The 13,382-nt window shown below is 39.9% G+C and overlaps 1 protein-coding gene across 1 annotated transcript in view; it reads left to right on the top strand.

Moving 5' to 3' along the window:
• Window positions 1-13,382, top strand: part of LOC132977394 (CUB and sushi domain-containing protein 1-like) — a 455,723-nt gene that overhangs the window by 319,949 nt on the left and 122,392 nt on the right. Inside the window, exons 23-25 of the mRNA XM_061041929.1 lie at window positions 1,056-1,244; window positions 2,890-3,059; window positions 12,136-12,292. Of these exons, the coding sequence (XP_060897912.1) occupies window positions 1,056-1,244; window positions 2,890-3,059; window positions 12,136-12,292 (516 nt within the window). The remainder of the gene's footprint in view (window positions 1-1,055; window positions 1,245-2,889; window positions 3,060-12,135; window positions 12,293-13,382) is intronic.

The following is a 13,382-nucleotide window of genomic DNA, read 5'->3' as shown; positions in this document are numbered from 1 at the left end:
ATTTATCATGCAGCGGAAATAAGATTAGAAAAAAGTTACTTGTTGTATTCAATGAAAAATGGTTAAATGAAATATTGTTAAAACCTAAATTATGAACATATGTCCAAATAAAGCATAATTATGATACCAAATTATATGTTAAAGCAAACTTACCAAGAAATCAAAGATCTTTGGTTGCTCAATTAAGGACAGGAATCCTTCCCTTGGCACTTGAAGTTGGCAGATTTAAAAATATCCCAGAGGAACAGAGAATTTGTAAACTTTGTGATTTAGGAGAAGTGAAGAGTGAATCTCATTTTCTTTTGTATTGTCCCTTTTATGAGGAACTGAGAGTACCTCTTTTTGATGAAATGTTTGCTCGAGACCCTCAAGTGTTTGGGAGTAATGACGATGTCTGGATGGAATGTTTGTTTACTTTCAATGTTTATAAGTTGGCCTCTTTTGTCACTAAAGCCTGGAGGAAACGCCAGGATGGTTTATATTGTTAGTATTGTTTGGCATCTATTTTTGGTTTTTGGTCTGTTTGTGTGTTTATATTGGTGTCTTGTAAGCCCTTGTGGGCTGGGAATGCTAATGCATGCATGACACAATAATAAAATAAAATTCATTCATTCAATTCATTGAATCTGAGTGTGTGTGTGTGTGTGTACATGTAACTATATTTACATTTTGTGTAACAACTAAAAACACCTACCTTTAATTCAACAGGAAATTGTCCTCTTGAAAAGACAGTACAAAAAGAGCAGGTCTAGACCGTTTCTCTTTGGTATATTAATTACAGAGTCTCAACATTGATCCACCATGAATACAGTACTTGACAACATTTAGAAAAGTATCAGTGGTGAGGAAATAACGTCCTTTTAACAGGCAGAAACCTCGAGCAGAACCAGAGTCATGTTGAACAGCCATCTGCTTAGACACGTTCAGCTCTCAGAGGGAGAGATGGAGAGAAACCAACAAAAACTATCACAGCCTTAGTCTTGGCTCTATGAACAACATTTGTGCAGTTCCGTTATGTACTGCATCACTTCTTATTTATCTCTCTGGACGTACAGAATACGACTTGGAGCCATGCGAGGACCCTGGCGTACCGGCATACAGCAGAAGGATGGGCTTCAAATTTGAAGTTGGTGACTCGCTGGCCTTCTCTTGTTTCCATGGCTACCGACTTGAGGGTGAGAGCAAGATCACGTGTCTTGGAGGCGGCAGGCGCGTCTGGAGCAACATCCTACCGCGATGCATCGGTAAGACAGCCGACTCTTTTCCTGGAGTCCCAATGAAAGAGGAAGTCCATAATTTGACTTGTTGGCATTTTACTGATTGAACTTTTGTTTAACACCACTGCTTTTGTACGGAACACTACAAATAGCAATATTGTAACCAGCCTTTTAAAGGTATTTCTGTATCTAATGTTTATAGCTTCAGGGTGTTTTATCCTATGAGCGGCAGCTAGTAAAATATAACTTTTCAAATTAACTTCGCCTCTTGAATACGCCCAGAGGTATCAGCATTTTCCCAGGTTGTAATTCAGCAGTATTTTATTGCTAGCACAGTGGTAATTAACTATTCTTTGACTGGTTTGCTGTTGGTTTTATTTGCAGAGATTCAGCTGTTCGCAGGTTGTAATTTGCTAGTATTTGATGAGTATCAGGGCTTTCTTGGATGCAGGCTGGTAATTTACGAGAGCCTGACTGGTGGCTTCTGGTACTTTTCAAGCCCCCAAAAGAGCAGAGTGAAAATGCTATAAAAGCATTATATGTCAGGAGATCAGGCCTGAGTAAGAGGAAAGAAGAGCAACAGCAGCTGGTCACGTCAGTCGGCTTCATCTCTTTCATTCTTCGGCTCTCTGCGTCTCTCTTCTTTATAACCTCCTCACTGTTTCTTCCTCTCTCCTTCTGTATTTAGACAATCATCACAGAGATAATTAGAGCATTAGCTGCTATGTGAAAAGTGTTAATACTCTGTCATTCGTTACTCCCCTTCTCCCGTTTCTAATTTCTCCCTGCATGTTTTTCAAAAAGCCCTTTCTCCCTACCCTCCATTCTCTATTCTCTCATTCTCGCTCTATAATGTTGTCTACACTTACAGAAGACACAGAGCTGCATTCAATGGACATACATGGTGACAATCCAGATATTACAATGATTCGGCCTTAGCAGAACATTTTCAAACATGTGGTTTTGTATTTCAGATTTGGGCAGATTTGAACACGCATGTATTGAGTTCTCTCTCTGAGTTCCATGTTGTTCTTTCTTGTCCATCTCATTACTTCCTTTTCCATCGTCTCCCGTTTGAAGTCGAGGTGGTCCTCCTCAGAGGGAGTTAAAAGCCAGCTTGTCTTTTTTTTTTGTCTTTTCTCTCCTCCTCATTAACATATGACACAACTCTCTTTCACAAAATAGCACTTATTTGAATACTAGACTCTCATATCCGCTGCACCTGAAAATTACTCTGAACATTTCTATGAAACACCAGTTCTCACAAACTAATCCAGACCTGCCTTTTGTACACATCTCTTTGTTACTCGGTCTTCTACACTTAATGTTTGAGTGCTCCGCTCTTAGAAGTGTTTTACTTTTCCTCAACCTTCCTTTTATTCTCTTATATGAGTGCTCTGAAGCTGTGTTACACCAAATGATTCATTGTTATTATCTTCATTATTGTCATCATGTCTGCTGAGTCTAATAAGGTTTTAGGTTTTATTGGATACCTACTTTTCTTGAATCTTTCTTTTCCAAGTAAAGTGAAGACTCCTCTCTAGGCCGTTTTCCCCCCCAAACAATGAGACAGACAACCCGTATATTCTGACTGTTTGAAGGTAATTAGGTAGAGATGCCTTGATTTTGATCCACGCTGTCACTTCCCCCCCCTTTTCCTGTCTCGCTGCAGCGGAGTGTGGAGCCTCCTCACTGGGCCCTGAAGGTGTTCTCCTCTCTCCTAACTTCCCTTCAAACTATGATAACAACCACGAGTGTATCTACCGCATCACCACTGAAAAGGGCAAAGGAATCAGACTGAAAGCAGAGAGCTTCTCATTGCAAGATGGAGACTATCTGAAGGTACGTGTGAATACAAACGCATACAAATTTCACATATGCACTCCTGAAAATATCAAATATCGAGATCATTTCAGAAGGACTGCTCTGGAGATTCTCCTGACCTGGCTGTTCACATATGCACCTCAAAGCGGTAGACCAGCCTTTCCCAAACTTAAGACTGCCGTGGCCCGCTTTGAAAAAACAAAATTACTCCGGGGCCCATTATAAAATAAAAGTTATGACTACAGCTATCACTTTCAGTAGGGGTAAATTATTGGACATGACAAAATGATATTATGGCAAGATAGACACCAAAGTTTACTAAACAGATAGTAAAATCTTATGTGATATTATGTCCATGAATAGTCATGACATGCCTTACTAATTACTTAAAGGGTTGACTCATGGTAAATCATCATTATTGTAATATTTATTTTATTTTTAAAATTGGTGGAGGGCTTTTCGAGGCCCACCTGCAGTACCCACACGGCCCACCAGGGGGCCGCGGCCCACCAGGGGGCCGCGGCCCACACTTTGGCAAGCACTGCGGTAGACTATTCCTGTTAGACAGGAGGGTGGGGTGGGGGGTCCCAAAGGAAGATGAGTCGTAAAAAAACTAGATGAAAGTAGTGGACAAAGCAACAGAGTCCACTCTGCAATCCTATAATGACAATATTTAACTTTATATCTATGCTATGTGTAGTTCAGTGGAATCATAATGTCAACAACGGAGCGGAGAAGAAGTTCCTGAAGAACAGAAAACTTCATGCAGCCGTTTAATTACGTGCACTGTGATCGTAGCTGTCCTGGGGCAGACAGTCTATGCACTGACTCCAGTCACAGTAAATGTCACTCCCCTCTCCCATTAGCTCGAGGTGAATTCTCCGGAGAATATCCTGCTGCGTTCTCACATCAGCTCACTCAGACTTGCTGGGTAAAAAAAAATAGGGGTCTGGCCGGGGAAACTCTGGGTGAAGTTGGAATGAAAAATGTGGCTGTTTGCGTTCACACATACAGCTCCACCTGTGAGTTTTTCAGGAGTTTTCTAGCCAGTGTGAAAGCCCCATTACTTACAGATTCAGAGACACACAATGCACTTACAGGATAATAGTCATGTGCTTAGTTGTGTATGCTTTGACATGCATGCTAGGAAACAATTTAATATGTTTTGATTATTTGGAATGATGCTTCAAGGGAAATGTAAATCGAGGTGTGGACGCTGACACAGTTACATAATGTGTCATCCAAGGAACAAAGGAAGTGTTTGGTGTACTTAGCACTTAAAGAACATCAAATAACACAATCAAGGATCATTGCACTGTTTGCATTAATAAAACATTTCACTCATTGCATCACTTGGCATGGTCCAAGTCTTTTAATTGAATTTAGTTGTAAGGATTTAAAAAAGAAAGAGCCAAGGGAACAGAGTCATAAATCATCTTTAATTTCCACTCTGTAGCTGCTGGCTGTCAGAACTTTTCTAATTTGGGAGAAGGCAATAATCTATGGCAGTCTTTGTTAGGTCTAATTAAACAAATATTTGGCAGGTTGTTATGATATCAAATTACAGATTTTATTTTTAAAGTTTACAAGATTGTATAGCTAATGGCATATTTTCAATGCTCAAAGACATCACTGTCGGGAAAAATTAAAAAAATAACAAACACGACCAGAATAAACAACCTCATCAATTCATCAATCAATCCATCAATCAATCCATCAATCGATTGATCTGTTTTTTTTATTCCTTTAGCGCCAATTCACAACAACTTTATTTCAAGACATGACAAAAAGACGCAGGTCGAGGCTCTACTCTTTTGAATATTATTTATAGAGGCCCAACATTGATCAACATGAGCAAAACATCTGGCAACATTTAGCAAAGTAGAAAAAACCTTCGCACATCCATTTAATAAGACAGGTGTGTAGGAGAGTCTAACTTGCTAACAAACATTTATTGGCAACGTTTCATTTCTGGACCTTCTGACCTATAAGACTTAGACTAATGTTTGTTAGCATGTTAGACAGTGTGTGGGAGTAACAGGCAGAAACCTCAAGCAGAACCAGACTCGTGATGAACCCTCATCAGCTGCGACTGTGTGGGGCTTGGAAAATGGGACGTTGGAGTAATAAAAAGACAGAGATAAACAAGCAGAGCAACAAAAACAGCTAATAGAGGGGCACAATGAGCTGCATGATTAAAGGACATTTATACAATACACCAACAGTCAGGGAGGTGTTCTTGCTTTATCTGCTCCCTTTTCTCTGTTTGACATAAAAGCAAAGAACATTCAATGTGCCAATTTGTCATTCATACATTTCCCATCTTTGTAGTCAGTATTCATTTTTCCAAATGTAATCATCTAGGCCCCCGACATTCTGAGAGGTGTCAGTAAACATACTGGCCTTAATTACATGGCTGGTGCGTGTGAAAAGTTTGAGGATAATCATTAACAGCTTCACGGTCTTTGAATCCTGAGTTGAACCAATCTGTAGTTAAATTGTATTAGCAAGGTTTACCCCAGCTGTTAGATGGGTTAAACATTGTTGTAAGAAGCATTGACATCCCTGTGGGGGTTTATTACCCGTGTTCTCTATTAGTGCTGATGGTGCTTCTGCTGCAGTGGCCATCCACGGCTGAATAAATACACAGGAAGCAGAGGCACAGAAGGATCAATTCGACTTCTGTTAACCCTCTAACAAACTCACCGCAATGGTATATGCTTGTTTTTAAAGGTTAGGCTGTGTGTGTGTGTATTTTGTATTTGTACTTTTATTGGTTTTAATACAAGCTAACACTAAATAAGATAAGTTGCTTTAGAACAGAATGCTAAACAAAATGTATTATTCATGACTCTCTCTATGCCGACCAATGGGCAGAAGTGTAAGAGATACTGAGAAGCTTGAACTGCAATATTTTATTGTTTTTTTTTTATGTAGTCTTATTGTGCCCCCTTAAACACTTTACAGCTGTCACAATAAACAGTATGTAAAAGAGATTTACTGAAGTGTTTACATATTGCACAATTCAATGTACATATTTATTTACGTCTGAAGTGCAGAAGAATTACAGATGTTCCCGAGCCTCATAATTCCTCTTTAAGTCCTCTCTGGGGTACATGTGCCTATTCAGTGTCTGTAAGGAGCAGCTTTATGAGCTTTCTTTACCGTCTTCTTGACGGCGTCCTACAGAACACGTCTAAGTCCTTGTCTATTCACAATGTCTCTTAGCCGTATTAGGCCTGAGGGCATGGTTAAGCCAGTATGTGGTTGGAGTGTATTATCAGTATTAGGCCTGGAGCATTGGCTGAGCCTGTCGGTGGTTAGATTGTATTAGCGTGGCTTTTAGACAGGCATAACATCAGTGTATGAGGTGGAAGTGTTCCCAATGGTCTAAGTATTTAAAAAAAAAAAGAAAAAAAAATCACCTTAAAGGAAAGGTGACACCAAGATGGTTAACAAGCATAAACAAATATTGCTAAGCAGTATTCTCCATCCCTGTGAGTGTCCTGGAGAAAGGCGGGACATAGAGCCGACGACCTGAAGTTTCTTTAACTTGAGTTTCTTAACATGCCTCTCGTCGTTTCTGTGATTCAATAAAAGGATGCGACGACAAACACTGGGGAGAGAAGGAAGGTATTTCCAATTTTCTAACAATACTTGTGTAATAATGACGTTGATAAATTGATTCCTTATCAGAAAATAGCACAAAGCGGGAGAAGAGAATACAGACAGGGACTAGAGATCACAAAAGTTAATGAGCACACACTGGATGCTAACAAAGCAATCAAAAAGTAATGACAGGCCCCAAGACAGATTAGAATGGGAGGAGACATCACGTTCAACTTAGGGCGAAAAAAGATTTTAGATTTTAGACTTACTGATAGTTTGGATCCAAATAAGTAACTTTTTTAATTAAATGAAAAGATCTTTGCAGACTTTAAGAAATCATCTCTTTGAATGCAGTGATTTGTTAACAGTAATATGAACTCCCCTTGTGGTGATTGTCCAGTGGTTGTCTTTGTGTTATTGGACACAGTCATGTAGATGTAAGTGTTGGTTGGATGTTTTTCCATTCAAACAGGTAAAGGAACCAGTTGGAAAAGCATCCTTTTATACCAAAAGTTTTTTCACAATTATTTTTGGGGGGTGAGGCCAGTTGGAGATGTCTCAAGTTTTTTTTTTTTTGCAATACGTTATTCTTGTTTGAATTGGAAGCTTACTATTTAATCCACAAACTTAACTCATGAATGTATAAACACTTTTGAGATAGGTAATGTCTTTTTTCCATTTGTTAAACTCCAAGGCAAAAATGTAACATTTTGGACCCATTGATGGAAAGCAATGGTTAGCAGAAAGCTAAGTTCCCCCCTCATTTACATGAACAAAGCATTTTTCCATATTGGGTTAATGGTCATTGCTTCCTAATGGGTATACTAGCTATAGGCTGTAGAAATAAAGTCTCCTAAATTATTAAGAAAACAATCAAACGGTTTGGCAGTTTGACATTTTCTGCCAGAGCGTGCATCATTTTTCAACATATTTTCAACTTTAATACTCAGGGTAATGGTTGAAATTGCTTCTGTAAAAGAAGACATTATTTAAAAAGTAAGAGGTGTTTGATCTGATGTAACTATCTGTTTGACTGTCGCCTTGTGAGCTGGTGTACACATGAGCTTTTCTAAGGGCCATGGCTGGTAATGTATATGTTTGTTTATTCAAACTTTCCCAAAGAATTAGCATAAAGCATAACACAAACTATAATGAACAGGAAGGAAAGCCCCAAAGTGCCACTTAGGCGAGCAATTAGCATGCCACTCCCCCGTAGGCTAACGGTAATGGAGCTAATGCCTTTAACTGCAGCTGAACACTGAACACAAACCATTTGTTTGACAGTTACGGCGAGCTGTAGGCTAAAACAACATATGAAGGAGCTCATTACAATTCCTTTTGCCATTGGCTAACTTTTCACACTATACTGTCACCCAAGAAAAAGAGGCTAACCGAAGCCCAATACGCCTTAGCACGTGCGTTTGATACATTGCTGGACCGAATGTACTCAAATGCACTCAGACCCCGGAGAGAAAAAGAAACAAAGTGGGGGTTGGAGAGAATTGTTCTGTGAAAATAGAGGTGGTAGGTGAGTAAGCGAGATAGAGAGAAAGAGAGTCAGACATAGAGGGAGAGGAGGGGTGGCAGATGGTGACATGTTGATTTATGAGCTGCAGGGCGTTTCATTAACCATACTGAGTTTTACTGAAACAGAGGGAGGAGGGAGAGAGAGAACGAGAGAGAGTGGCGGGGTGATGCAAATTTAGGGGACACTGACAGATAGAACGAGAAGGATGAAGAGAGGGAGGAACGGGAAGGAAAATTAAGTTTAGGGGAGTAATGCTGCACACACACACACACACACACACACACACACACACACACACACACACAGAGATACCACACTTCTTTATTTAAGCTTTTACTCATTTTCACACTGTCCTCTCCCCCTGTCACTCTATCATCTTAATATTTATGTTGTCCATCACATCCACACTCTCCAGCATACTATAGCTCCTGCTTCGCTTTCGTGCAGAGGTGTCTCCTCTGACTGGTAATGCATGTAGAGATAGAACGGTACATCCCCTCAGCTCTTTTTCTTTGGCATTCCTGCCACCTGCCGACCTGTCACCACCAATCTGTGGAGGTGTCCCTAGCTGCCAAATATAAGCAGGCACAGTTCACATTTATATCCCAGCTGTGAGTTTGTATTATGAGGTGCTTCAGAGTCCTAATTCTCTCCTTCACACTGCAGTCAAAAGTAGACTGCACTTCCCAACTATTACTATACTGCTTCTATACTATTCAGGTTAACCCTTAATGCTGCTATAAAACTGTGGCTGATACGCTATTTCTTAGGGAATTTCAAATGTATGATATATGCTTTATACCCCTAAAATCTTCACACCCTAAGCGTTAAGGTAATGTCAGTTAATGATCCATGGTTTATGAGAGAATTTAGGTTTTGTCGGGGTGAAAACAATCTATGTTTCTGCATCTGATTTTTTTTTTCATTCTTTTAAAACAAAATCTATAAATCTTATCTCTTTTACTTTTTAGGGTTGGATCAAGTTGATTAGCAGAGTTTGTTTCAATAATATTAATCTGAAAACTGAGACCATTACACTTGTTCAGTAGGCCTTTCAATGACTAAGGATTTACATAGTCAAACCTGATTGGTCAGATTTTGCCTCTAGTCGACTGATTGTCGAAAGTTTTGTTGTTGTTGTTTTTTGCGCTCATTGATCCACATTCTCATTTAAGAATTTAATCACATTATTCAAATATTTGTCTTCTCATCTTGGAATAAGAACTTATTCTATGATAGGCCTTGATCAATCATTTTTCGCACTCATTAAGTCTGCATTAATGTGACCTTATAACAATACATGTTTAATACAGCAGGCACACCCACACTGACGGCCCAGTGTGTGTGGTTCAGACCAGCAACAAACAAACATTTTGAAACTCATCATTTGAAGATTTACTGAACTCTGAGTCCCAGCGGTTTAAATTCAGTAGCCAATGAAATTCTCTAAATATGGATAATGCTGAGTCTATCAATACTTCAGGGAGATACCAACATAGGCTATGAGTCATGAATTATTTGGAGAAAAATTTATACCAATAGTCAACATGTTACACTTCAAAAAAAGTGTGGAGGCTGCTTTATGGGACATGGAGAAAGTTGCCATTCTGACAAAACGTTTCTGCAAACCAAGATTTCCTGCAGCTAGATTGTGTTTGCCCCGCATGCAGCACTGGTGTTTTTACCTCGACGCACATACTGTAGCCCAAAGATTCAATCAAGAAAAGTTCAGCGTTGACAGAAACCATCAATCTCCCACAGATGCCCAAGTTTACATCATGATGGAACTGCATTCAGGATTTTTGACAACAGAAAAGTGTCCAAAACAAGTCTCATTATGGAAAATATCACATCCTGTTCATTTGAAAAGCGGTTTTTCAAGGTCTTTTAATTGTCGCAATTTATTTTTCCCAGAGTGCTACTGCTCTTAGTTTGAATATTCAGTTTAAATTGATTATATTTTTCTGTAAAATAAGAATAAGGTTGACAATGGAGCATCAAGTTATCGTGTCCAGAGTTAACTTTTTTGCAATTAACTGTGTCAGGTTTTTTTTGTTTCCAAAAGCCAATCTGTTTATTAACTAATATCAAAACTGTCATTAGAACCCATAGACCGTAAACATTAATGGACCAAGCCTTAGTGGCGTCACCCATCTGTTACTACAGGGGGTTCCGGAGGCTCATCAGCTGCACCCGCCATGCTGGAGATCCTGTCTCAACCTAACTTTCAGTCAACCTAACGACAGGCTGAGAGCTGGAGCTGAGGCGGGTTTTAAGCCTCTTGACGAACCATTACATCACGCCCACCTGTCAATCATGTCAGCTATGCGCCTCACTATGGATAACACGTCTCGTTCATAAAATCAAAACAGAGCCATTAAAAAAATAATCTGCCGCAGTACGTGAGTGCCCCTGAGGACAATAACTAATCAGACCTATTTCGTTTTTTGTACCAGGCTGTAAACATGTTTGTTTATGCTGTAAAAACTGCTTTTTTGGCTGTGAATGTGACTTCTGGGGCTCCTGGAGCCAGACTCAAGCGGACACTCAATGAACCACAGGATTTTGCACTTCACATAGGCTTCATTTTTCAAGACCGGTTGCCGCTTGGTAGGACTATGTTCTAGTGACAGCAAAAGTAATTTAAAAGACGATTACAGAGGGAATGCCTAGTGTGCCCAAACGCTTCAAAAGGACACAGACACTTTTTCAGCTGTTTGATGCTAAACCAAGCTCAACATTTTTAGGTTGCTAAGTTGTTAAACTCTAGCAGCCATTACTCCATCCTCCATATCTGCATGCCGTACTGTGCTCGTTAAAAAAAGAGCAGCGACATGTCTTTACCAAAAAGGCAGATTGAATTTAGCAAGAAGGCTAAAGAATTGATATCTTATATTATACTCTGTGATATCCTTTTTATGATGTGCTTATTATTCTTATAAGTGAAAGAAGGAAATGGAGATTACAGAGAGAAGAAAAACCAAATCCTTCAATATAAATGCAGACCAATGTCATTTCTGTGTTTAAAATCCAATCTTTCCTTTCTTCACTCTCGTCCTTTTAACTCCCCTGCTATTTTTATACCTTCTTTTTATGCATGACAACACCTCACCTCAAACCAAGTCACAGGCACACGTTAATTGACCTGCTGTTTCTGACCCAGTGCTAAAGTAGAATGAGAACACGTTTACTGGTACTCTGGGCTTTTACTGGGGATTTCTAGGAAACACGCTCGTTAATGGCTTCTTCTGTTCAAATGAACCCACTTTAGCGGCATCATTTTGGAAAATATAAATAAAATTGGAACACTTTTCTCAGCTGGAGACAAACTGAACCGTGAATAAGCGCCTTTTTTTTATTTTTCACTGAGGGCTGTTATATCCCCTCTGCCGATACACAAATCAAAGACATGCTCGAGTGTACCGCTTCCCACAGGTGCTAGACGAGGATTAAACGGCTAAATACAAAAAAGTAGCACTCCAACACTTCTCATTGTCACAAACACCTTTGTAAGTTGTGTTTCAACACTCACTGGAATTGCTGCATAAAGATTTTGATGGTTCAACATAAAAAAAAGCGGGGGGGGGGGGGGGGGGGGCTTCTTCAGCTCTGCCTACTGTTAAGGAGTCCCTTAACAGCTCAACTTTACTGCAATATTTTGGCTCTGTCTTTGAAGTCTTCTGCAACGTCCATGCTGGTACAAAGTTACTAGACGCACATTGGGCTTCTATAATGCCTTGCCTGCATTCAGAAAGGAAATGTTGAATGGCAAATCATCATGTGTTTGCAAATACAGCAGCAGTTTTGGTTACAAGACTCAACGAATGTTTAGTGCCCTCGTGTAGTTTCAGACCTGGTCGGCAGTGCAGACGTTTAAACCTCCTTCATTCCAAACACTTTGAACCTCATATTTTTATTCATGCTCTGCTGCCCTGTTCCATGTGTTTTGATTGACAGGCGTATGATGGAGAGAACACTTCATCCCGTCTCCTTGGCAACTTCACACGTGATGACATGATGGGGCATGTGATCAACAGTACGTCCAATCGCTTGTGGCTGGAGTTCAACAGCAACGCCTCGGGGACCGATCCGGGCTTCCGCCTCACATACACAAGTGAGTAGTAATATTTTAACTGAGATTCACATGATAAGACCCTGGACAGCATAACTAATCTCTCATCTATATTTACTGCTGTGAACATTTTTTTATTTTTTTAAATGGCCGCATTAAGGTGGAACTAGCTCACACTGGGACACACACAGTTATCAGAGAGTTATTTCTTAAATTTTGAGTAGCTCATCATGGAGGCTCTTGTGTAAGGAGATGATTTTAATTGAAAACCAGAGTGGTAGTGATTGTGTTAGATTGCCCTCATGAATATAGCCTGCATCTGCTCTGTGCCTCAGTCAAGTGATTCTTCAGGGCTACATATTAGAACAAAAAAAAAAACGTGTCATGTAGTACAAAACTCTTGAGACTAGTCTTTCTCCGTCAGCACATTACCAAGCTTTTTTCTTTTCACTTCTGACAGCTGCTAAGAGATCAACCATCACTTTCCGCAGCAATGTCTGTTAAAGGTGGAATCCACGGTGCAACGGTGGCTTACCACCTATTAGGAAAAATGCAAATGAGCAAATTAATTCTTGAAACACTCACTTTCTCTCAACACACGCTTACACACCTTTAAGGCTTTAAAGAGTATTTTAAGAAGGCACTACCAGCTGTTGTGTAAGTCGAAAAGGCTATTAGAGGAGCATTTATCAGCAAGCCGTTAAAAGGAGGTGAAAAAAGAAGCACATCTGGAGTGGGAGTGCTGCCGGACGGAGGGATGAGGTAACATGTATAACGGATACTAGATGGATGCATGGTATGTCAGTTAAACCATTAGACAGCCGTTACTCTTCGAGTCGTTAAAGTGGAGGAAGGTGACACCTTCTGCAAAGTTCTGCAAAAAAGGGTGAGCTGATGGACAGATAAGAGAGATTGATAGAAGGTGTTAAAAGGGAAACGGGGAGAGAAGTATCTAGCGATGGCTTCTTAAGTAGGGTCAGGGACTGGGTAAAGCATCTGTATGATACCTAGTGTTAGACGCTATTTTAATTGAGCGATAAGAATTCAAACATCAGAACACGTCGTTAACAAGAAACGTTGACAGGAGAGCGATGCACCTGTTTCACTGAAATGGTTGTAGGAAGGGGTAGAA

The sequence above is a fragment of the Labrus mixtus genome, chromosome 1 (genome assembly GCF_963584025.1).
Source record: "Labrus mixtus chromosome 1, fLabMix1.1, whole genome shotgun sequence".
NCBI classification, from domain to species: Eukaryota; Metazoa; Chordata; class Actinopteri; order Labriformes; family Labridae; genus Labrus; species Labrus mixtus.
The sequence above is the reverse complement of the archived record's forward strand: the minus strand, read 5'-3'. Positions and strand labels throughout refer to the sequence as shown.